This window comes from Thunnus maccoyii, chromosome 18 (assembly GCF_910596095.1).
Source record: "Thunnus maccoyii chromosome 18, fThuMac1.1, whole genome shotgun sequence".
Lineage (NCBI taxonomy): Eukaryota > Metazoa > Chordata > Actinopteri > Scombriformes > Scombridae > Thunnus > Thunnus maccoyii.
In genome coordinates, this window is record NC_056550.1 from 5,991,137 (window position 1) to 6,017,130 (window position 25,994).

Here is a 25,994-nt window from a genome sequence, read left to right on the forward strand (position 1 = left end):
TTTTATTTACAGTAGCAATTGTAAAATAAAATACAGTAATTTTATGCTACTGTGTAATGGATTACAGCACCAGACATTTTGCAGTAAATTAGATTACAGTTATTCATATAATGCTGTAAACTTTCAAACAATATTTAAATTTCAATAAATGAGTACAGAACCAACTCTTTAAATGACAATTATTTATTATCAGTTGAACAGCAACTACTGCATTTTATTTATTTTCACTGTGCACAGGGATTGTGCACCATGTTTACAGAAATCTAATGGCCTTCTTCCATATGGCAGAAATACCCACACTGCAATAATATCTGTGATGCACAGTGCAAATGGTTTTCCCTAAGACAGGACAGCAGAACAGAGGAAGTTGTTTACCCTTAATGACATAAACCGTAGTAAAAGAGCTTGTTGCCTGCAGTTCTACATCTACCACCTCACTTCAGCTGTTTCCTCTTTCACCAATTCTCCTTTGCAATATATAAAACTGATCTGCTGACCAAACAGCACAAAACATTTTGCATAGACCAATGTCTTCTGACCAATACTGCAGTCTGTTTTACATTTCCTGTACATGCCTCATAATAAAAGCCACACAGTGGTACACCAGTGAGAAGCTTTTAATGTGAAGTAGCAAACGCAGGAAATATTTGGATTGCATGGGCATCAACTTGACACAGTAAATAAATATATAGAAAATAAGAATGAAGTAAATAAATGTTTACTTTTCAGTGTTTGCCATAAAAGAAACAGGGGCCATATGCAACTTTCTGTCCTCTAAATATCATTCTATAACAAAGTTTTCAAATGTGTATATTACAAACATTAGCAAATATTACAATGACAACGTTAAAAATGCAATATGTAAAAAGCTTGCTTAAATCTGTAACCACAGTTAAACAAACCCTCATGAAAAAATAATACAGATGCCATTTAATAAGCCCACTACAAGTTAAAAAACCAAAATCAAATCACTGAACTTGATATATAGACAATGACACTAGACACTGTTATTTCCTTGAAACAAAACACACTTAGGTAATCTAAACATGTACTTTCAACTGTGGGAGATTTCACCAGGTACTCAGGTGTCCATTGAGTCTTTAAAATGGTGTTTGTGGATGCGTACTTGTCTGCAAAGAGTCCAACAGCCCACCTCAGTCCACTTTGCATCACAGGTCCACTGGCCCAAAAGGCTTTGGATGCAGGTCAGGAGCCGCCGGGTGATTTCACTTTGATCCTCCACTGCTGCTTCATGTTCTTCAGCAAATTGGATGACAGCTACTGTAGATGACAAAAAACAAAAATGTTTTACCATTACTGTCAGTGTAATAACCAAGCTAGGATCAAAACACATGTTTTTAAGACTCTCAAAGAAAGCTTTTGTAGAATAAGCTACACCTAACAAGATTTTAGGTGTATATATATTTACACAAACACACTCAAACAAAAAAATAGGGTGATGTTTTCACAGTGAACTAGTATAACAGTGCTGAGTTAGCCAGGGGGTGACACAGGCTAAACACACGTTACGTTAACGTTACTCCTCACCACGCTGCAAGAAGTTCTGTGACTGTGATTTCTACAGTATCATTACGATTACTGTGTTTTTAGGCCTAATACACAGTACTATTCTGTAAAAATATTCACAGTAATTAACTGTGCAGAAACACAGTAAATTACCGTGGATTTCACAGCGATTTTTTTACAGTGTACACTGTAAAAAATGACTGTGAAATTTACATAAAAACTATGTAAAATCCCTACAGAAAAGTATTGTAAACTCAAAAACATATATTTTTTGTTTAAAGTACAGTGAATTTTTGGAAACTATTAAACAGAATGTTTTTGTTATATTTACAACAACAATATGTGATTACAATCAAATTTATTTGTTAAAACTACAAATATTGGTAACAAAAACAGAGAAATACTGTAATACTCATAACAAAACAATTTAGTTAATTTCACATGCAAATATTGTAAAAACTATAGTTTTAGTCAGTTGTTTTAAAAAATACAAATATATGTAAGTCACTTTACAAGTTTATGCTGTAATTTTAACATGATTGATAAAATGATGCAAATTGACGTAGGCCTATTTAAAATGTTTTCACAAAAAAGTTTTATTGTGAACCTGAGAGGTTACCTATCTATTTAAATATAAAAAATATACAATTTTAATAACATTGCATTTATAATTTAGGCTATTTGTAGCATATTGTAGAGTGTGTGTATAAGACATTCAAATTATTGATATATGCAAAGTAACACTGTTCAGTCCTAATCCTTGTATGCTTTATGTTTCTTTTAGTCTTTATCATTATCATTTTCACAGGCTAAACAACCTAACAGTGCCACCTCTAACCACTTGTACTTTTACTCTCTCATTGTGCACTGAGTCCTCCTAATTTTGAAATTTAAAAGTGCGCAGCTGAAGTTCGTCTCTGATTGGATAATGACGTGAGGGCGGGAGAAGCGCGAACCATTAGCCGTTAGCGTCACTAAGGAGCCAGTGTGCAGTCTGCAGAGCAGAGAACGGAGCAGAAATCTTCGGACCACTTCATTTTAAAAGATTTTAGGACAAATCTACAAGTTTTTTGGAGGGTCTGTGGCTGTTCAATTGGAAGGTAAGCTTCATATTTAGGCTACTCTTTTTTCGAGACCAGACGAAAATGTGTGCTGAAAGCTAGCTAGCTAGCACCAGTCCATATTTAAGACCAGTAACGTTAGCTCAATGTGTGATAACTTAATTCAGCTGAAAAGCACAGGCAAACATTTGAAATCCTAAAAATGATCACCTGCGTCTTTTGTAAAAGCAAATTTGTTACATTAAGAGGCTATGTACTGCATTGCAGAGTACATAGGAATGAGCCTCATTGTCTTTTCAAATGTGCTGGCGCCAACTGTAGTCAAACATTTACCACTTACTCAGCTTTCAAGGGCCATTTTTATCGTGTGCACAATGCACCTGCACCGCAAGCTGCTCCTAAAGCTGTTGTTGCGGATTTAAAATGCGCAGTTTCATTATGTGCCCGCAATTTACACACGGTGAAAGAGCTAGTGTCTCACTTAAATGATCATTTTGGAGAGGGCAGGTCTGTGTCATGTCCAGTAAGTGGTTGTAAGCATGTGTTTACAAAAAAGTCATCATTTACTTCTCACATGTGTAGGAAGCATAAAGCATGCTCCCCTGATGGTATTGATGACATGTACAAGGAAACTCGCCTTCAGCCCCCAAATGTCATTGCCAGTACAGATGATTCAGAAAGCACACATGAAGCCATGCCAACAGCTAGTGCAGCCAGTGATATGCCAGAGAATGATAGTCAGTCTTATCTCAGAAACATGTGTCTCTTTTACCTTAAACTGCAAGGACAGCTGCTTATTCCTGCCTCTACTATACAGACTATTGTTGAGGAGATGCAAAATGTGCACGAGTTAGGTCAAGCCTACACAATAACTAAAGTAAGTTCTTTATTAAAAAATGATATGAGCCTATCAGATGAAGCAGTCACTAAAATATGTGACTGCATTAAAGAGTCAGATTTGTTCTCTGCCTGTCATCAGGGACAATTAAGAACAACATACACCAGAAATCAGACATTCACAAAAATGTTTAAGTACACGGAACCCCAAAAAGTGCTATTGGGAATGGATGAAAACATGACACAAAAATTTGCGTACTACATACCAGTGGCAGAAACTCTGAAGAGCTTTTTGCACTCCCAGTTATGGAGGAATGCACAGCCACAACAGTTTGGAGATCCTGATGTAGAGGTTTTTACGGATTTATATGATGGAAAAATTTTCAAATGTCACCAGTTCTTTAATGAAAACCCTGAAAGCCTCAAACTGATTTTGTATCAAGATTCATTTGAAATTGTGAATCCCCTGGGTTCTGCTAAAAAGACACACAAAGTTCTTGCAGTTTATCTTTCATTAGCAAATTTACCCATTCATTTGCGTTCAAATACTGATAATATGTTTTTAGTCTTGTTGTGTGTTGAGAATGACTTAAAGCGTTTTGGAATAGCCAAAGTTTTCTCAGAGTTGTTGGCAGATCTGAAATCCTTGGAGACAGATGGAATAAATGTAGATGGAAAAACAGTAAAAGGGGGTCTCTACTGCATTGCTGGGGATAACCTTGGTTCTCATTGCATAGGTGGGTTTACAGAGAACTTCAGCCGCTCTCAATATTTTTGCAGGTACTGTGACATCACGAGAAGTGAGTTTGAGGCTGATCCAAATGCCTGTGGTCCTCCACGCACCCCAGAGACGTATGACACAGCTGTTGCTGATCTCCAGGCTGAAAACATCCAAGACGTCAGAGGAATAAAGGTAAACTCTATCTTTAATACCCTTGAGTCTTTTCACGTATCCCAACCTGGTCTCCCGCCTTGTTTAGGTCATGACCTCTTTGAAGGAGTCTTGTCATATGATCTAGCACTGTACTTGAAGAACATTATAAAAATGAAAAAATGGTTCACATACTCACTCTTAAACAGGCGCATCAAACAGTTTAAGTACAAAGGATCTGAAGCACTCACAAAGCCATGTGCTGTCAAACCTGACGGAGCCAAGTTATCAGGGCAAGCCATTCAAAACTGGAACCTTCTGAGATTGCTACCAGTTTTGATTGGTGACAAAGTGCAAAATCATGAGGATGAAGTATGGCAGTTAGCTCTCCAGCTAAAAGACATTGTGGATCTTATTTGTGCTCAGAACATTTCCTTGTCCCAGATAGCATATCTTGACATTTTGATCCAAGAATATTTGGAGTTGAGAAAGATGATGTTTCCTGAAATTCAACTCAAACCCAAGCACCACTATTTGCGCCATTATTCAGCACTGTCGTTGAAATTTGGTCCATTGAGGAGATTATGGACGCTTAGGTTTGAAAGTAAACACAGTTATTTTAAAAGATGTGCCAGACACTTGAAAAACTTCAAAAATATTTGTCAAACATTGTCAGAGCGTCATCAGATGTATCAGGCATATCTTTTAGCTGGGCAAGAATGCAGTAAACTACTGCAAGTGAAGGACAGCTGTGCGTTTTATCCCAACCTCTACAGTGACGCTATTAAACATGCAGTCAGGGAGTTAGCCTTTTCAGAAAGCAATACCACAGTTGCCACAGATATTCAGTACAAGGGCACTGCATATAAAAAAGGACAGTTTCTTGTGTACAGAAATGATGAGTATATGGAGTTTGGTGAACTTCTACTCATCTTGATTCAAAATGACACATCTGTGTATGTTTTGATGGATATCCACAAAGGCATCTTCCTCTCAGAATACCATCTGTATTCTGTGACAAAGGACAGTCTTGGGTTACAATGTATCAACATTAATGACCTGCCTGATTTCTATCCTTTGGTATCATATATTCTTAATGGATTCCAAGTCATTCCACTAAAACACAGTATTGTGGCAAAATAAAGTCCAATTAAAGCTGTTAATTGGACTGTTAGTTTGACATTAATATAAGTGTTACCTGATGCATGTCCCTGTTCTGTTAAGTGTATGTACTGTATATTTTTTCTGTTCTGCATTTCTTCTTCAGTGTAAATATGAGTGACTCAGGGCGAACCTTCCTAGATGTCGCCATCATGGAAGCCCTACCAGAACTTCAAGTAGTAAACAAAAACATCCTGGAAGAGCACTTGCAGTCCATTGGAGTCGAGACGTATGATGATCTACGCTTCGTAACGGAGGCTGATTTGATGACAGTATTAAGACCTGTACAAGCCAGAAAGCTTCTTTCTGTTTGGAAACAGAAATGTAAGTAAAAACACCACAACACACAGCTATTCAACAGCAAAAGCAGACATGGACATTGTGTAATATTGTACAATGTGAATCATAATCTTATTTTTTTGTCATTTAAAGACCAAACTCCCGAGAACAGCTCACTATCATCTGTGGAAGCCTCACCTACCCAACTGCTGTCATCGCTCTCTGTTTCACCCCAAAGTTCATCGTCAACCTCCTCCAGCAGCCTAGGACTTGACACACAGTGGGAAGACAACTTTGAAATTCCATGGAGTAAATTTCCTGAGGAAGTGATGGATTCTTTGGAGAGGGGAAAAAGGCCAGGCCCAAAACTGAGGAGGCAAATGGTCCGGATTGTTGTGACTGAGATGATGGAAAAATGCCCCCATGTAGGTAAAAAGCATTCAACTGATGTTGCAAAGCAAATGGTGGCAAAATATCCCAATTCTCTGCAAGATGTAATAGAGGGCGATATTGTTGGAACAGGCTACCATTCCCTTGTAAAACAGCTGCAAAACAGAATCGAAAATGTGAGGCGCACTTCAACACCCAAAATAAGAAAAAGAAAACATCAGGCTGATGACTCAGACCACACAGATGAGATCCCATTAGAAGAGAGAGCAGCAATGCAGGACACTTACGGATGCATTAAATGGAATGTGAAATTTCTGCCCCGTGAAGAAACTCAAGAGAGCCAGCACCAAAAGAAGGAAAAACTCAAGGAGATGTTCCAACAATCTGATGCCAATCCAGAGGAGGTAAAATGTCTAATGAAGTCCACTTTTTACACACAGCGTCAACATGTCAACCAGGGAAAAAGTATCAAAAGCCTTCGAGAGGAGTGGCCATTTTGGTTTGACGAACTTGGCATGTCGGTCCACTTCAAGGAACTCACTGGGATTGACCTCAAAGAGACATTCACGCGAAATTTGGATTTGAAGGGAAAAAGGCTTCTCAACTACATGACCACAGTTTATGTCACCAAGAGTAATAAGTTCCTTCAGACTTATGCAAGGCTTCAGAGGATGCGGGGACAGCAGAGTGGCTGCTCAGATGATGTGAAAGAGATGGTCCTGCTTCTGCTCAGCTACTTTGATGAGAAGGAGGAGTCCATGTTCTTCCATGTAGAAGATACCTGTCTGGCAGAAGAGGTCCAACTGGAGCAAGTGCCTCTGACACCTGCTGTTATTGTCTGTGGTAAGTCTGTTTCATATCTCTTTTTTTTAATTGCACTGTTTATAGAATCTGTCATGTGAGTGCAGCGCTTATTAATATAACCTGTTAAATAATTTGTTCATAGGACAGTCCTGCTATTCCTCAACAAGGTACATGCTGAGTCTGGATCGGAACCTCATCAACACAAACATCTCCTCCTTCATTTCTGCATTGTGCCTCATGTTCGGGAGCTACTTCTGTTTCAACATCCATTATCCATCTGAGCTGGCTTCAACTCTGGAGTTTCTTCAAAGGTGAGTAAACATGGCATGGCATTTCTCAGACCTGTACTTTAATTAAGCCTAAAATGGCTAAGCTACACAAAAACTGCCTTAATAGTTCCTAGGGCCAAAAACTGCCCCATTGAAACCCATTAAAACCACTATTTTTGATCCCACGTTTATCTTGACAAAAACTAATGCATTCCTTTATGTTAAGATTTCGGTTTGGACCACAGGCTTTCAATTTGTAGTTTTTATATTTGTCCATCAGGTGGCACCACTTTTACCCATTCAAAGCATGCCGCAAAGTTTCACACTTTTTATTGTTTTCTGGAAGAAAAGTGTGTGTGCTATTGATGTCGGATAATGTTGTGTATGTGTACTCACTAAATGCATTTAATGGAAATTATTTAGTTTTTTTTGTATAAAAACAGCATTATGTAGAGTTATGTAAACATACTGGCATTGAAAGGGTTAAAAAGCTAAAAATATAATTAATATTTGATATGTATATTTCAGACTCTAAAAGAGTGACATGTTTAAAGTAGAAAAAAATATCAAAATATACTATTTTTATAGCAGTTCATGGGAACAAGCCACGTTTTGGCTTTAAAAACATCCACGAAGTAAATAAGTTAAGAACACATGAAGTTTTTTTTTTTAACTGATCAATTAAAATGCTTAATATGCTTTTATTCTACAGGTGTTTTTTCTCGATAAACCCAGAAAAAGGAACTAAGGTGGAGAATAAAAACTCGAAGCGTCGTCTCAATCTGAACCCTCGAGTCCTCACCCTGATCCAGGACCTCTCCGATCACGAGTGGCGTTAAGCCTAAATATGGACTCCTTCTGTGCACTCTGACTGTTTGTTTGAGAAGAGGTACTGTTACTTTTCGCTTTGTTCAATCCACAATGTGTATTATGGTAATTAAGGCACAACGTAATTTTTGTTATTTTGCAAAAATACCTTAACAAACGTGCATTCTTATTTTGAGGGGGTACGCCTCTCCACAGATCTGACCTGTAACTTGGCCTGTTGGCATCACGTGATTGTCTCCATGGAGATAGATAAGTTTTATGCCATACTGTGGAACATTCAGAATGTAAACAAAATTTTGATTGAATTGGGTTGTTGTTGTGTGCCTGACACTTAAACTTTGTTTGTTAAAGTTTGTTAAAAATGTCCAGATTTAAAGAGGCTAATCTTCTGGAGTATCTCAACTTGGATTCAGTCATAGTTCAAGAACCATTATATGTAGCTTCTTTGCATGTTGTATCTGTTGAAAAAAATGCATCCAGTTGTTTACAACTATTATTGCTGTTAAATAAATTTCCCAAAAGTGATATTTTTCTCTCGTCTTTTCTCAAGATGTATTTTTGCAGGTTTATACGTAAATTTTACATTATAACTTGATTATTAAAACATAAAAACACAGCATATTTTGAAGAGATTTTATATATAATATACAGAACCATTCCATTTAAAATGCAGAGTTTTACTGTTGTTCTACCGGTTTAAATTAGTTTTTGTTTGATATTTCCCTGTTAATTTTATCATTTATTGATGCACAATTAGCAGTTATTACATGTAAAAAATACAGGAAATGGTCTATTTATATACAACACCGTTATGTGAAATTAACAAAAAAAAATTGTAGACTTAACAGTTTTTTAATGTGATTCAGCCGTGATTTCATTCACTGTAAATCAATTTACATATTTCGTCTGTAAAGTTGTCTACTGTGCTGCTGTATTTTTTACAGGAATTCTCTGGTAACCACAGCTGCCAGCGTTTTCCTGTAAAAACAACAGTTTTTTTTTTACAGTGTACTTAAAACCCGGCCGCTACAATCTCCTGTTGATTCCTACACGGGGAAATGCGTGTCAACATGTCGGCAGCGGATATCGATGCGCGACCGACAGAGGGTTTCCGCCAGGCCATTATGAAGAAGAAATGAAGAAGTGACACAGTGTCACTTCGGCATGTGAAGCCCCGCCTACTGCAATAGGCTATAAAACAGGCTGAAGTCATCTAAACACCAGCAACAGGTGGACTGATGTGATCTGGGATTCATTAGCCTGCGGCCGTCTGACCTTTGATCATTGTCACAACTGCTGTCCCTTTGGGACTTTCTACGAAACTAAGTCACTGTTCAGACGTCAAACTATGGCTGGAAACACTGCAAGCATCACCACTGCACTACAGCAGATATTGCTGTCTGTCTCAAACTTCTTCTCTCGGTTTGATGTACAGATGCGCTACGAGGAGCCTCAAGGACTAGTTGTCATCATTTCCCGCGGCCGAGACAGACTTGCCGTGATATCCATTAGTGGGCTGCTGAATGTGATGGTCAACAGAGGTGGCGCACAGGGTAGCAGAGTGTGAGCACAGCGACATGTGCGACTCGGTTGATCCGTGGAACTGTGGGAACTTTGCTGTGACTTCAACAAACAGCTTCACAGTGAAATTCTGCGGAGAGCGAATCTGTCAAATGACGACACACCTACAGTACTGGACGAGAGAAACCAGAGTGATTTGCACTTCAATCACTACAGGAGCCTCAACTACAACAACAACATGCACAGACCGAACGCTGCTGGTGTATTTATGTACACCACTGCTGATGATGCTGAGAAGCTGACAAATACACAACCATCGATTTGATGAAACTCATCAACTTTTGGCTTTTATTATTTGAGTTTGTTTTTTTAGTTTGGGTTGGAGATCACCGGTAGTCCAGTTCTCGGCTTTTGTTTTAGTTAAGTTTAGATGATATTTTGCTTTTGATAGTTTAGGGGGATGCGCTGGGTGCGACGGCCCATTGCGTGGCTGGCTCAGTAGCTTCCCCGTCTTTTGTTCCTTTTGGCCGGGATCTCCTCCCTTTTTCTTTGCTTTCTTTGCACTTTGAGTACAGTTTATTATTGTTAAAACGAAGCTTGTTGTTTTCATGGTAACTCAGAGATCCTGGTGTCCTTGTATATGTTTCGGTCTCCAGCTGAGCCTCTGTATGTTTAGAGAGGCTGTAACACAATGATTTGATGAGACCATTTTTTTTTCTTCTGTCACGCTTTCAATCTGTCAATAAAACATGAAATCATTTTCAGAAATATTGCTGTTTGCTCATTCGTGTTTTTTCCACTGACAACGTTCAGCACAATGGCAAATAGGAACGAATACATCAAGTAGTCTATTTACAACATGACATGCTCAGGCTTTTTTTTTTCTTTACTTCATTTCAACCTTATGATCCGTGCGGACTTCGACCACTGCAGCCAAAATACTGGAGGGGAGACACCAGAGTGACATGTGTAGCCGGCTGAGTTACGCCCATGATGTTCTGCGTTGTGTTCTTGGCGTTTTCAGTTGAGAAGCATGAGGCAGCTCTGGGTCTCAGGTCTTTAGTAGCAATCTCTGGTAAAATATATACAAAGTAACAAAACATCAGCTGGTGTGTATGTGTGTGTGTCTGTGTGTGTGTGTGTGTGTGTGTGTGTGTGTGTCTGTGTGTCTGCTTGGCTCCCCTGACAGAAAGTAGAAGACGTGTACAATTATATTCTGTTTACTGCTGTAGTTTATTTTATTTCGTTTTATTTTTGAGACTTTTATTTGCCAAAGTTATTTTTTCCGTTTGTTCTGTTTCATGTTCTCCATGTAGAATAAGAACTCCTATAATACATCCATGAGCGGCGTCCTATCCAGCTCTTAGTATACATCCATGCTCCCGATGCTCCCGGAACAGAGGGACTAGTACTATACAGTCAATGTGACTATATAGTAGAGTTACACAAACCTGACATTGACATTCTGGCATTCATGCCAATAAAGCTTAGCCTCGACTCGAACATGCTTCCAATGAACCAGGCCGGAGTGGATTCAGAGAGAGAGAGAGAGAGAGGAGGAGGAGGAGGAGGAGGGGTGAGGGCGGTGACTGTTCATTTTTTGTAGTACCGAGACAAGGAAGAAAGTACCAAGGCATGGCCGTGCTCGTTCATCTCGAACATGCGCGCTCAATGCCTGGCTCATCCTAGGCTTAGCCTCGACTCGAACATGCTTCCCATGAACCAGGCCGGAGTGTAGGATTCAGAGTGAGAGAAGAGAGGAGGAGGAAAGAGATCATATGTGTTATTCATGCACGTCGTCAGTGGTGCTGTAGTACTGCTGCTCAATCACCTGTAGGCCTACAGTGCCACGACATACAAAGCGCAAAATGAAGGAAAAGGCGCACAGAAAATCTTTTTCGCCAATAAATGTGACGAATCTTTAGAGACGCGAAACAACAATTAAATATGAACTTAAGCTGTTATATGAACTATGAAAGTCTATCTGGTGACGGTGAAACATAGCAGAGAGAGCGGCTACTACAGCCCATTCTCCTGAGGAGGTGTGGGATGAGTGTCGTGCAGCTGCAGGCTCAAGCCGGCTGTGTCCCGACCGTAGACTGTCAGGCACATTTCAGAAGTACCAGCATTTACCATTTCAAGTGTACGGTCGTCGATTCATTGGCAGGCTTTCATTGGTGTATCCGTCTATGTTTGGAATCTCAGTCTAAAGTCACAGCGGTGTGTTATACACAGTACACAGCCTGCGCGGCTTCTACTTGCAAGTAGGTAACGTAGGCCGCGTCTCTTTTATAGTAGGTGTGACGTCACATGGGCGGCTTCTACTTGCAAGTAGGCAGAGTAGGCCGCGTCTCTAGGTGTGACGTCACATGGGCGCCGCCTACTTTCCCCATGTGACGTCACACCTACTATAAAAGAGACTGAAGTCATCTAAACACCAGCAACAGGTGGACTGATGTGATTTGGGATTCATTAGCCTGCGGCCGTCTGACTTTTGATCATTGTCTCAACTGCTGACCCTTTGGGACTTTCTACGAAACTAAGTCACTGTTCAGACGTCAAACTATGGCTGGAAACACTGCAAGCATCACCACTGCACTACAGCAGATATTGCTGTCTGTCTCAAACTTCTTCTCTCGGTTTGATGTACAGATGCGCTACGAGGAGCCTCAAGAACTGGTTGTCATCATTTCCCGCGGCCGAGACAGACTTGCTGTGATATCCATTAGTGGGCTGCTGAATGTGATGTTCAACAGAGCCGGCGCACAGGGTAGCAGAGTGTGAGCACAGCGACATGTGCGGCTCGGTTGATCCGTGGAACTGTGGGAACTTTGCTGTGACTTCAACAAACAGCTTGACATAGAACAAGATACAACCATTAGATCACGTTAGCATCACATCTAGTGCATGTAGCCCAGTTAAAAATATGTATAAAATTGTTGTCTGTGATAGATAAATAGGGTTTGTTAAAACAGTATGGTTAAAATTCATATTTCTCATTGTGTTTAAAAAGGTCAAGTTCATGAGTAAACATGTTAAGGATGTTAAAAATGCATACATGTATTTTATTTTATTTCTTTTTGATAAAAAAAGCTGCTAATTAAATAGAGTGGTATCTTTCTGGAGAGGTGAATATGGTCAAATAGGTTTGTGTGTGTTACTTGGCTGACGTGTGTGTGTACGCAGACAGAGAGAGTAAGAGAAAAAGGAGACTAGAAGAGCGAAGAGAAAAGCAGCAGGAGGTGAACGAGCTAATGCGGGAGTTTTTCCAGCTTCGTCTGGACTTATTCCGACCTGGAAACGAGGGACAACAACCAGATAGCGCTCTGAGCCACCCGGGGATGCTCAGAGTTCCTCTGGCAACGCGGGATAACCACCAAACTCCGTGAATATGCCCGAGTGCTGCCATCCTGCTCATGGACAGAGACCTGTGGACTGTTAACTTTCTCTGGAGGATGCCATAACTCTGCTCTAAACCTGAGTGAAGCGACCGCTAAGTTTTTGGTCCCTACGATCACAAGCACCGCATCAGGCCTGCAACACTTTTATTTTATTTTGTTATATCCTTTTTGCGTGTGTTTGGTCACTAAAATAATTCAGTGGACAAGTAAAAGCATATAATTTAAAGTTGGAAAGGTAAAAAGGGAAAACTACTGTGTGACTTGTGAAACAAAAGCAGTGAACACTCCTGGTATTTAATTTAATATTATTTTCATTTAATTTTGCTTTAGAATTAAAGGAGGAAATTATTACTTCTAATTTTAAATGGTTTCTGAGTGTGTTTATTATTTCAGAGGTTAAAAGCTATATATAGCCTTTATACTCTATACCAACTTCTATTAGAGTGTGGTATTGTACTGTGTTAAAGGGTTAGTACACTCAATTGTTTGTTACACTGTGGTCTCACAATAAGGTATATTCAAGAGGTATAGGATTTCCAAAGTGACCCAAGCAAAAAACATTAAATTAATCAGAGATAATATAACAAAGGAAATTAGGATAAAGAACTCAGGGCCCCATCTACATAATATAGAGGGTAGACGGGCTACCTGCATAAAAAAGGAATTTCAGTTTACACAGCCTACCTCTCTGTCAGTTGGATAGAGCTTTAACCTGCATGCGTGCGTACGTACACACACCTACATAACTCCGCTGAACACATACACAAACCCCAAATGACAGACAGGGAGGAGATGCAGACCCAACAGAACAAAAATATTAAACAGGAATGATTTGATGAAATTCATAACTATCAATGGGAGATGAATTATCTGATCCTTTATTCCAGCGGTGTACCTGTGAAATCGTCCTTTTTTGAATTTTCAACAATAGAGTAAGGGTTTCACAAATCTGAAACTGTGTTATGAAAACACTTTAGCCTCTCTGAGATAATCTAGTCCGGATTTGACAGGTCTAAGTATAGTGGTTTCTGATCTGTACCTAGTCTAATGTGGTCTGGAAGGGAAAAAAGTGGTGAAATCACCCTTTTTTGCATTTTCACAAATATAATCAAGGTTTCACAAATCAGACACTGTGTTTTAGTGAGTCTCTGGAGACTCCATGTTGATCTAGTCCAGATTTGACAGGTCTAACTATAGTGGTTTTTGATCTGGCCCTGGTCTAATGTGGCCTGGATGGGAAAAAAGCAGTGAAATTGTCCCTTTTTGTATTTTTACAAATAGAGTAAAGAGTTTGAGATCATTAAGAAAAAGTACTACAGTACTCCTCCAGTACTCCTGTCATATTGGAGTATTAGTTTCTTAAGCCTTTTTATTACTGAGCAGATAAGACCATAGCAAATAGGAAGAATTAGCAATAGGACTGGAAAGCAGTTTACCATGAGTAAGGACAATAAGAAAAATATGCTGCAGTTAAAATGCTCAAAATTTAGGCTAGTACAATTGCACTCTATTGATCGTCATCATTTCATCTTCCCCGTATTTATTCAATTTTTCAGTTCATGAATTAGCTTGAAAATGACTGAGCACCGCCATCTACAGGCCTTATGCGACTTTTAAACTGGACCGGGAAATCAGAAGCTGTGAATTAGAAGCCAATTTAAGCCTCGTAGGTGAAAGCGGTTTTCCTCTTGACAGGAATGGTTGGGTCTGGTTGGGGCTACTTCTGTGTCAGCCACATACACTCCTCACACAGAACGGGTTTCGTATTGATTATTCTGCCAGTTAAGAGTTAACTACAGCACAAAACGAAAAATTACTATTGATTTTAACATTGTTTCTTTTTTTTCCTTTTTTTTACCCACTTATAGGCTACAACAGTGTAGGTTCACATTTTCGGAGGTAGGTTCACCAACAGAAATTTTAGGCATACAATCATCCACAGACTTACTGATCGTTATGGTCCTCAGGACCCTTCGTTTAGACTGGATCCAGTTCTTGTGTCTGTCAACGAGGTTTGAATTTTCCTCCCAATACGAAGTTCAGCAAGTGGTCAGAATTGAAATCTAACAGTCGTTATTCAGACCTGGATACAGCTTTAGGCCTGAAGAGGTCGCCTGCACGGATGCTAGTCATCTCTCCTCGTGAACGTTGTTCGCAACTGTTCCCGTGTTTTGGGGTGTTTGTCGGAGTCGTCATGTAAAATTGTCAAATATATTCTATTTATTGCTGTATTTTTTCTTACTTTTTAAACTTTTTTTAATCCATTTTTTTCTTTTTGTTTGTTCTGTATCCTGTTCTCCAAAGATTTACTGTTGTTTTGTGTTGCATTTCGGGTTTTCATTAATTGGAAAAGTTAATAATAAATAACTTGAATTACCCAGATGAACCATTTATTAATGATTTATTAACATTTATAACTGCACAATACTGACTGAAAGTCAGAAACTTGTGGTCCTTTATAAATGGCTTTACAAACACCTGTAACTGCAGAACTGATGGTTTATCAGAAAGTTATGAAGCTATTACCCTTTTATAAAGATTGTTAAAACGTGACCATTTATCACTGACTCACATTTGTAAGTTCAGACATGAGAATCTTATGACTATTTTATAATGACTTACACAGATCAGATCATTCAGCTACAGTAGGTCTATCACCAAACTCTATGCAGGAGTCATCAGTCATGAACTGATGATACACATTTTTGATTAGAGAGAATAAGATGAAATAACTTTTTCTTGGTAACTTACATCAGACCAAGAATTCTCACTTTGATCAATTTCTGATAAGTCATCATGTCTGCAGTTCTGAATTTCAATTTGAATTAAAGGGCAATAGCTAGAAAGACAAAGCAGGAGGAGTATTTTTCCACAACCTGGCAACCCAAAAGTGGTTCTAATGAAAGGTTTATAACTAAAATGATTCATTAATCATTTTTAAAGCCATTAGTTCCATCTTATAAACCCTTTATGAAGGTTGACTTATTAGACAGTGGTACTGTCCACCATGGATGCATACTGAAACTAATATTTATATTTAATTTATGAGGGCTGAATGCTTTCTTATGCCAACAGGTTGTGTAGTGGAATATATGTTTCACTTGGTAAATTGTAAAATGCAAGTAGAAGAGGAAGTAAAATGAACAACCCATACAAAAGTGGTGAACTGCTGCACGCTGAAGTGAACAAGCCAATTCTTTTTTTCCCATGAAGCAATATAAACATGTCAACAGTCAGATCAGAGAGCGTTCACTATGGATTGGAAGCATAGTCTGACATCTTGTGGACAGAAATTGTAATCACAGTCTACACAGGTGGTAAAATGACCACGAAACAAAGACAAAAGTATAAGGGGATCTCTTTGTTTAGTCAATTGATGCTCAGCCAACAGATTACATGATGATATACAACAGTATCACTACTACACTACTACAGCAACCACAAAAATAACAGGCGTGTGAAAAAAAGTCCAAGTCATTTCGGAAGTGTCACACGGGGGACCATTGTCATACTTGTAAATGTCTTGTACAGTAATGACAGAGGTGCTTGTGTTTGTCAGAAAGCCTGTTCTGTCACCTTGTGGTTGGAGTCTGGTACTGTGCAGAATTGTCTTTGAGAAGTCCACAAGGAGAAGACCTTAGTCTTAAATGTCTGTGCATTCATATGGACAAATTATTCATATGAACAAATTTTCTTAGAGATGACTTTCATATCCTGATGCTTGGTTTTTAGTTTACAGTATGTGTCCTAGAGTTAATTGAGCTGACGAGAAAAAGATGGTGTGCTAGTCAGTCTCGACTAGCGTGTAATTTCAGGGTTGTTTCTGTCCCTTTTAATGAAGCTGAATTACTGTCATTACACATTGTTACATTTAGGTTGGCTGGACTGCTATAGCTCAAAGCTGAGGTGGAACATGTATAGCCTATTCCTTTATGTACTGTATTTGCCATTTTGGCTGCACTGTATGAGTCTTGTAGCCACATTGTATCAACTATATCTATGTTTTGGTTTTGTTTGTTTTTGCTTTATTTCTTCACACCATAGATAAGATAATGCTACCTCTCCTCCTATTAATTCTCTGGCTTGTTTTAAGACAGACATGAAAACTTGTGAACTTGTGTTTTAAAGTCAACAAGACCAGCAAATTTAGTATTGCCACAATAATGAATTAGTATCTGCTCTGAGAGGTGCCTGTTTAGGTAGGCATTTTAACTAGCATGCTCTACTTATGTTAACCCTCGAACTCCAAAGATCACAAGTAAGCCCCCAGCATGAGGCAGTTTCTTTCCAGTCTATAAAGCAGCAAATGAAGCCATGAGTCCAAAGACATCACAGCTAACTCATGTAGACAAACTACAGGTTTTGGACTCAGAGCTTTAATGGCAGCTGCTTTTTAAATTCATACTGACAGTATCAGAAGTAAAAGCCCACTTAACTAAAGTTCAGGGTACATAACATTTGCTTTGAGTTACACATTAACACCAACACTTTTTAGCAAACTAAATAAACCAACTCAATTATCTTGATCCTAATTCAGCTGTATTGTGTAATATGGTGTATGTTATCTTTTCTAAACAAAATCCTTAAACTCTTGATGGGAAATCAGAGCTCATGTGTCCGCTGTTGATAGTTTCAAATGGCACCTAGTGGCACGAATATCTTTAGCTAACTGACTTATAGTTTAAACTTAGTGACTGAAAAGGCACTTTTAACCTCCATGTGCTTATAGACACATATGCTAGTTTGCTTGTTAAAACATAATAAAAGAGGAAAGAGAAGAAATAATTTGTATTCATTTTTTTACCCGCAGTTTGTTGGTTCTCCTTCCCCTTCTGAAACTTCTGTATAATGTCCACTGGATAGAAACATCATTACATGTGTGTAACCAACTCAAACACACACCAGGGTCTAGAAACACATTGCATTTTATTTCAAAATTGATCACTTTACAATGTACATACAAATAATGTATCTTTTCTGTTGCTATATTACAACCTGAATCATGGCAACAACTTTCATAATAGTAACCCCTGCCTCCAACACTGACACCAGCCTCTGTTTCATTATCACAATGAACTCAGTTATCATGTGATTCCTCAATGACTGGCAATGTGCTACAGGCAGTAGCACTACTTGACATTCAAAATAATCTCTGGTGAAGTATAAAATATGTGTAGCATGGTTTATTAAGTGAACTGTAGTGTTCTTGAGAAATAGATAATATACATTCATAAATGACATTCATTAGATTTAAATGTAGTAAAAAATAGATTTGTTATGTCCTTCGTTCAGTCATTCTGATTGCACAAGATCTGACATTAACTGTCTTCACTGATGAGGCGTTTACTCCTCTAGAGGCGATACAGGAAGTAGAGAGCTGCAGTGATTAAAATGATCCCTCTGAGGTCGTCGCCATTTGTAGTTAGTCTCCCCTGGATTTTATTCCACAGAATAGGATCATGGAGACAGCCATGGCACATAACTGAGGGGAATATATGTATTAGTATATGAAACAGTATATATTCATATGAACAGTGAAGGTGGTTTTCCTCCTGTTCATACTGGTTATTAAAAGACAAAAAAAAATATGAGGGTTCAGCAGTCTGAGTTAGTCATATCAAGTGGATATCTGCCACATTTACAGTCTTTTTAGCATCAAATTCCCTCTTTGTGTTTCCTCTGTTGAGCAGTGGTGGAAGTATAGTAACAAAAAGACTTTGGCACTAAAAAGACTGTAACGTTGAAAGATATCTGCTTGATTTGACTCATTTGGACGACTGAAACTTCGTATTAGCCTCAGATTAACTTTTAAATACATTTTTACACAGAAGGACAGTGGATTTTGGCCTCCATCACTTACATTGTAAGTGCATTATGAAGGGATCTTCTAATGGTCAGTATGAACAGGAGGAATAATTACAGCAAGAAAAACCTATTTCAATGTTCATTTGACCGCCTGACTATAGTTTTAAGACAGACTTGAATAAATTGAACTTGTCCTTTAATAAATGATAATATGCAATACTTTAAATAATGATATATGATACAATACAATATGATAAACCATTATCCAAAGCGTGTTTTTCTTGTGGATTTAAATTCATAATGTATTAATATATAATATATGCAAGATATTAGTCATCTGCTGCTTAATTTACTATGATTTTTTCCTTCACTCTGATGCACTTCAGCCTAATCTAAAGAGGACCTTACAAATGAAGAGGGTGTGAGATACAGTCATACCTCGAGAGCTGCAATTCCCAGTGCCACTCCCACAATAACCACTGTGTTGTCATCAATTAGCTGCTTGATCTTTTGGAAGCAACCAGTGTTTCCCTGTGTAAAAAAATAAAGTGTTGAGGTAAAAGTGTAAAATGACTTGGGATCATGCAAGTGGATGTTTATATTGTTTCTCCTTCTTTCAAAGGCCATACCATGTCGACCGTTGCATTATTACATGGTTGAATCGTGCTTGAACAGCACTGTGACGGGTATTGTCCGTTGTGGTCCTTATAATATGGGGATCCCTCAAAGTCTTCGGCATTTTTGAATCCACAACATTTTAGCTAATGTGGACACAAAGAGAGTATATGTTAGACAAAGCATCAGTGAAATGGTGTGAAAAAGGATGCATTTTATAATTTGTTCAGCAGAATTATGCACCGTGGTCATTGTAGAATTCCAAAGTCCTGTAATGTCTGGATTTTTCCCATAGTCCTTCTTGATGTTCTGAACTGCTGCCGTGCCAAATTTCTCTAATAACTCGTCTGCCTAAAATGCAAGCATACAGGTACTTTTGCATCAAGGTACCAAAAGGCAGTAGCTGTCATGATAATCCGGCTCCTTACTCCTCTGTGTGAAGAAGTTCCACTTACCAAAGGTCTGAATACCAAGATCACCACAGCTCCTGCAACCTCTGCTATGAAGACCAGCAGGACTATGATAAAAAACTAGGAAAAAGATCAGGATGTTATTCATTTTATTAGAATGGGATTGTGAAAACCAACATTTCCAAAATATAAGTAGTTCGACATTTTGGAAAATAAGTTTGTATGCTCTGTTGCTGAGAGTTAGATGAGAAGATTGATACCACCCTCTGAATTACCCAAAATGTCAAACTTTTCTTATAACCCTCTATAAAGTGGCAGACAACAACCTACCAGCAGCAGCATACACTTGCTCTCTTTGACAGCTCCACAGCAGCCTAGAAAGCCGATGATGAGCAGGAGGAGTCCTAATGCAATCAGCAGGTAGCCCACATTCAGCACCTGATTGAACTCTTTTGGTGCGTTGTCCATCTTCCCAATGATGCTGAGGATGGAGCCGCTGTCCACCTTCACCCAGATCCCAACACCAAGAATGGCAGCACCTGCCAACTGAGGGAGAGTGACAGGAAGAAGAGGGTACAGGAAGAATAGCGGAAAGTCGTCAGGATGAAAGAAGCACTCCATTGACTTTACATGTAAAGGTCTGTTTTCTTGTCATGGGAGAACTTTTGGAGTTTGACCCATATTAGGGACCAAAAGTCAAGATATCTTGACTTTTACATTTTGTACGTTTTACTGCTTAAATAAAATTCTGCCTTGCAAGTGTCATAAAATGTCCCACTGATTTAACTCTGCGTCACAAAATTACCTCTTTCTTTGCTTGCATGTTTTTGTACATCTTTCACACTGTAACCTTCTGTTGATGTACACAGAAGTAAAATGTAAAAGTGGCAGCGTTTTCTTTAGAAAATGGTGAAATCATACTTATTTCTAATCAGACATTAAAAGTCTGCACTTACAAAGATAATGCCATTGAAAGCAAACATCATGACTTTGAGGAATCCAAAGCATCCCATTTTTGCTGCAGATTGTTTGACCTACATCGGAAAAAACAGAAAAAAAAGACAACTTGGTCAACCAATACAGTTCAGCTGTGTGCTGCCCCTTAAATAATTTTATGTCATGTTATTTTCAGTCCTGTGATTTTCATACATGAAGATTTTACACGATCATTCACAGTTTTGACTGCCTTTATCTTTGAATACAAAGTCATCTGTTTGTAAGCAGACATTTTGTAACAGGATGAATCGTCTTGATGTGTTGTTCAGAGTTTTACTATGCACTGCCAGTTAGGTGACAAATGAACAGTGGGATTGTGCTGTTTCCTCTGTGATGATGTAGGAGAGCAGGGAAGGAGAAAGCACCTGCCACTTTCCCAAGGACTAACCTTTTACCCTTTGTAAGCTTAATAAGTTATCTTTCTCAAACACTGAGAGTGACCTGAGCTTTTCATTTCCATTCTAAGGACATTTACTGTACACATATCACCTTACAGAGTGAGTGCTTTGTTTGGTTTAGAATTAATGAGGGTAGGGAGGTGAGGATTGAGGAAGTACACCTCACTGTGTTGTCTGGAAAGTGTTTCACTAAACAAATGAAATGGTAAGCCAGCGGTATGCAAATGAGGAAAGAGACCAAACTCTGCAGTTACGAAGCAACACTATTGACGTGGAAATATTTCCTCTCTTTGCAACTTTCCCTTTTTCCAATCAAATTTAGAATATTGTGCTATAATACTTGAAACTCATAAACTTAGAGATGATATAGCTAGAGTAACATGTACATAAATGCAGTATATTAAAGCAAAAAAGACTCTTGTGTGTGTATTTGCATAGAAAAGTCTGTGGTTGGCCAGTCTGTCTATCACACAAATTACTCTGGCGTAAGCGCCAGGGAAGAGGTTAGACTTTATGGTGCTTATACTAAAAAACAACTGAGACACAACATTAACAGCCCATTTACTACCTCTATATCTGTTGACACAATCATACAAAGCACATACTCAGGTGTGTTTTTCAAGTGTTCGCACACAAATATATAATAAATACCTTTCCTAATCATCCTATCTCCAAATCTCCATTTTTACAACCTGTTTCTGTTTTGGAGTCACCTCAAGATTGTCACTTCCAAATGTGTGAGTGTGTGTGTGTAGACCTCCCAGCTGGGGAACAGTGCCCTTTGTGTGGCATGACAAAGCAGACAAATTGTTATCCCCAACGACAATGACTGAGCAGAACCCCATTGTGTATAGCGAGAGACTGCTTTCTGAGAACTAGGATATCCCTCATAGCCTCTTCTCACTATTATTTTCCTTCATATTTGTATTATAGCCTTTACAGTTATTTTCACTCCCTCACACCTTCAGCAATATATCCACTCAGGCAAACATATCAAATTAACTAAGAACAGGAAGTGGCTTGACACTAGCCTGCTGGTCATCATCAAGTTAATCATACATTCAGGGGCCAGAGAGCAACAGCCAGAATGAGCTCAGAAACATAACGAGCAGTTGCCTTGACTCCCAAATCTCTCTATTATTTCACTCCTCCGAGGTTTTCCCACTTCTTTATGGTCAGCCGTGTTCAGTGATTGCACTCTGGTACCAAGGAGTCAGCTTGGTGATGTATTAACAAGTTAGTCACATGCTAATGCCCCAGCAATGTCTGAAAAAGGCCAAAGGGTGCAATGGCAAAATATCTTTCAACATTAGAAACCTTGATTTGCACAGATGGCAGAGCTTCATGAGTGCAATTATGTAAATCTTCATGAAGTGCAGTATTGCTCCATTATGTCTATGTTAAATATATAGGAGATATGGTCTGTTTTTGATGACCAAGAAAACCTTGTCCCCGAGCATCCATCAAAAACAGAGGCAAATCTCAAAGGACGCCATTGAGAGGAATAATTGCAGGCAGGTCTCAGGAGACAGACAAAGGATCATTGTTGGATGGGTCCCTCCCTTTGTTGGTACGGCACTTAATTTTACTATTAAAACATAATCAACAGACCTCAAACTGTCAGGAAGAAGCTACCATATTACACTCACACTCAGTCTAAGTTAAGTCACTCTGCGGCTTACCTTTCAGAGGAGATAACCAAGGACGTGCACTCAGGCTGGGTTACTCGTGGAGAGTCTTTACCTTCACTCCGTTGATGGAAACTGGTGCTGTGGGAACAAACTGACTGCGAGATAACAGGAATACAGAAGTGTATTATTCCTCTGTCCTCTGAAAATGACTCACAATATACTCCCTGTCTCCTGTTTCCTGTGGCTCTGATACTTCTGAAAGGGCTTCGAAGTGACTTTTTCAGCCTTCTGCTTATTTTAAGGCTGCCGGGTTGTTATAAATACTGGAAAGGGAGGGGGGAACAGATGGGCGTGACCGAAAGAGCAGAGTAACACACATCACCATGGAGCTGGACTGCTTGCCCCTGAGGGAGGGAGGGCTAGAGGGGCAGAGGTAGCACCTGTGTGTAGTCACACAAACATTTTCATGCACATATGTGTGCCTTTGTTTTGAGGTGTGAATTTGGAGACAGTTTGTAAATATGACAGAATAGTGTGACCATTTGTAATTATAACCATTTGTAGTTAGTGGACTTTGTAGTTAGCGAAAGAAAAGTTGTATAAAAGCAATTGAACAATTATCTTTTCATCTACAGAGTATTTGATGTGTTCCAGTCTGGTTTCAGGTCTAACCTGAAACAGCCTTTATCAGAGTATTAAGTGACTTTAAGATCAACCAGAACTTCCATTGCAGTTTTTCCCGACCTCAGTGCTACCTTTGACAAGCTGGATCATGATATTCTACTTGAAAGACTTAGAGATTAAGTTGGTCTATCAGATGCTGTTCTTCTTCTTACTTAAAGGACAAGAGCTTCTATGCAGTATGTTTCAGTTTTAAACCGCCGCTTTTTAATTTATACATGCTGCTGATTAGAAACATTAAAGCTGCATTAATCATTATTTTTCATATTAACGGTGGATCAAATGACTATGTATAATGTGAAAGGTGTCGCCACTAGTGACAAACCCACAGATAATTAATATCCGACTCTGCAGTTCCCCTCAGCTCTATGGAGCATTTTGGCATCTTTCAGCTCATTGTTTTGGTTTTATGGCCTGAAACTTCACACAAGGGTCAATGCTAGGATCACTGCTCTCTACTTTATACATGCTCCTGCTTGGCAACATTAAAAGTAAACATTACATAGCAATTGTTTATTTATGACAGAGCTATTTGAAAATGACCAGAACAATTTTTTATCACATGAAAAACATTTCAAAAGTTCAAAAGTGGGTTATATATATATATATATATATATATATCAAACCGATTCAGAGAAACTACTTCAGGCTACTGTAAAGGTCTCTTTCCTGTATCACAAACAATAAGAATCAATAAAAACCCAGTCGAGTCCTTGTGAGTATACACACCAAGCTGAAAATATTACTTAAATCACTTAATTGATGCAGTAGTGAGATGTCTTACAACTGTATCCACATTCTCAGGGTTTGTCATTTTGTAGGAAGGGTGGTCTTACCTTGTATTTTGTTTCTTTTGTTGCTGTTTTAACTTTGTTGTATTCTATTTATTGTATTGTACATGTTACTGTACCCACTTTAATTAGGCACACTGACATAACTTGTTGAAATGTGAAATATAAATAAAATTGCCATGTCTTGCCTGAAACACAGTAACATTTCAAAACAGCATTACATTTCATTACTCACCTCACCAGGGAGAGATTTGTCAGGTGGTGTCTCCACCAGCACAGCTTTCCAAAATACATAGGCGAGTTGAATGCTCCTCAGACTGTGGCCACATACTTTTTACAATGTGTAATTTTATCATTTTATCTAACCTTCACAACCCTTTAAAAAAGAGATGAAAAAACAGGGGAGTGACAAGTGGAAACTACAAACTCAACTGCAAATAATGAAGGATAGATGATTTACATGAGAAGAATACCAGTAATCAGTAATAGCTTGTCATTGGTAACATGCCATGTTTGAGTACCTGATAAGACTAGGTGTGGTGTTTACATTAAATGTATGATGCCAATAATAAATTCTCATATTCAAATTACAAGGCATACAGTAAATGTTTGTGAAATAATGATCAAAATCAACTTCATATTAATAAATATGTCAATTTTAAAATCCAAAATCTTGTAATCATGATTTATCTCAAATGGGATTAGTAAATTGAACACATCAGTATGCTCCCCCAAGCCAAACCTTATATTTACACAAACAACCAGAAACCAGTTTCATGTCCAACATTCAACTGACTGAAAGCATCCAGTATAAGTCATTTTATGACTAGCTGTCATGACACTTATGCTTTTCATGCCTTTTCTTACTCTTTATGCACACCCACACTTGGTCACCAACACCCAAGAGTGCATTATGCAAGAGGTAAGAATACGCTGCATATTATTTACCAAATAAATGCCTTCAGAAAAAGAATGGTACAATACAAACATGAGTCACATACTTAAATGAATCATCACTTAACAGAACTGACAGAAGGGAGGAAAGTGCATTTGCTTACAAGCTAAAATACTGATAGAACATGAGGGGAAATTTCCTGAGAAACTGTCACATTAAACTCTCTGGATTTTCTCATTACTGCCTGAGAGTCAGGACACTGGGATGGTGAAAAAAGATAAATTAGAAATGTAGCAGGATGTAGGATTGCTCTCCTGGCCCACACAACAGATGTTCAATTTCAATAACTGAAACTGAAGAACCTGTATTTGCATCAGTACAAGCAGTGTAGTGCAACACACCAAGGTCAAACCTCAATGATGTCATTTGTCAACTTCAAATATATCTAACAAACATTTGTAGTGATATTTTCATATTTACACATACTTCACTGATATGTCATTAATAATATTTTTGGTGGTGCACTAATGACCCGAATGACCGCACTTAATATTTAAAGAATCATACCAGTGTTTTGCATTTTTTAACCCATTTAATATAAATCATGTGAACGTTACATCACTGCCGAACACTTTCCAAGGCCTACCAAAATTTTCCCTTTAATGGAAAACATTTTCTATTAAATTTTAAATGACTGTTTGTTAAGCCCTACCTCCCTACTTACCGTTGCGAAGCCTGTCAAGCTTTCCATTCTTGCACAGCACATATTCAATTTTTAATGATAATGGTGGTTAGTCATTTTTGAAACAGACTTAATTTCTTG

General features: G+C 38.5%; 2 protein-coding genes across 5 annotated transcripts; one reads left to right on the forward strand and one right to left on the reverse strand.

The window, feature by feature from the left end:
* Positions 1–23,773, reverse strand: tspan35 (tetraspanin 35). 4 transcript variants are annotated; one of them, XM_042392650.1, is made up of 8 exons: positions 22,856–23,773; positions 20,736–20,813; positions 20,110–20,325; positions 19,825–19,899; positions 19,613–19,720; positions 19,384–19,515; positions 19,193–19,285; positions 9,030–18,431 (listed from the first exon to the last, which is right to left on the reverse strand). In XM_042392650.1, the coding sequence occupies exons 2-8, from the start codon at positions 20,790–20,792 to the stop codon at positions 18,372–18,374; spliced, it is 741 nt and encodes a 246-aa protein (XP_042248584.1). In that variant the 5' UTR covers positions 20,793–20,813; positions 22,856–23,773; the 3' UTR covers positions 9,030–18,371. The 4 variants fall into 4 exon arrangements, 2 of the variants coding, with proteins under 2 accessions (XP_042248584.1, XP_042248582.1); XR_006092292.1 differs by lacking the exons at positions 20,736–20,813; positions 22,856–23,773 and adding an exon at positions 1–1,281 and having other exon boundaries at positions 14,898–18,431; positions 20,110–20,664; XR_006092291.1 differs by lacking the exons at positions 20,736–20,813; positions 22,856–23,773 and having other exon boundaries at positions 9,030–10,620; positions 11,178–18,431; positions 20,110–20,664.
* LOC121884077 lies at positions 1,991–8,552 on the forward strand. Its single transcript, XM_042392647.1, has 6 exons — positions 1,991–2,627; positions 4,206–4,338; positions 5,564–5,781; positions 5,890–6,969; positions 7,073–7,241; positions 7,912–8,552. The coding sequence occupies exons 3-6, from the start codon at positions 5,571–5,573 to the stop codon at positions 8,036–8,038; spliced, it is 1,587 nt and encodes a 528-aa protein (XP_042248581.1). The 5' UTR covers positions 1,991–2,627; positions 4,206–4,338; positions 5,564–5,570; the 3' UTR covers positions 8,039–8,552.
* Positions 23,774–25,994: the final 2,221 nt, after the last annotated feature.

Bases quoted from the DNA above. Each gene is read 5' to 3' on its own strand.
- tspan35 (XM_042392648.1), bottom strand. From the start codon at position 20,400: ATGGAGTGCTTCTTTCATCCTGACGACTTTCCGCTATTCTTCCTGTAC. The intron at 19,900-20,109 runs GTAGGTTGTTGT...TCTTTTTCCTAG, and splicing joins GCAAGTGTATGCTGCTGCTG to TTTTTTATCATAGTCCTGCT. The intron at 18,432-19,192 runs GTATGACTGTAT...TATTCCCCTCAG, and splicing joins TGGGAATTGCAGCTCTCGAG to TTATGTGCCATGGCTGTCTC.
- LOC121884077 (XM_042392647.1), top strand. From the start codon at position 5,571: ATGAGTGACTCAGGGCGAACCTTCCTAGATGTCGCCATCATGGAAGCC. The intron at 5,782-5,889 runs GTAAGTAAAAAC...TGTCATTTAAAG, and splicing joins TTCTGTTTGGAAACAGAAAT to ACCAAACTCCCGAGAACAGC. The intron at 7,242-7,911 runs GTGAGTAAACAT...TTTATTCTACAG, and splicing joins ACTCTGGAGTTTCTTCAAAG to GTGTTTTTTCTCGATAAACC.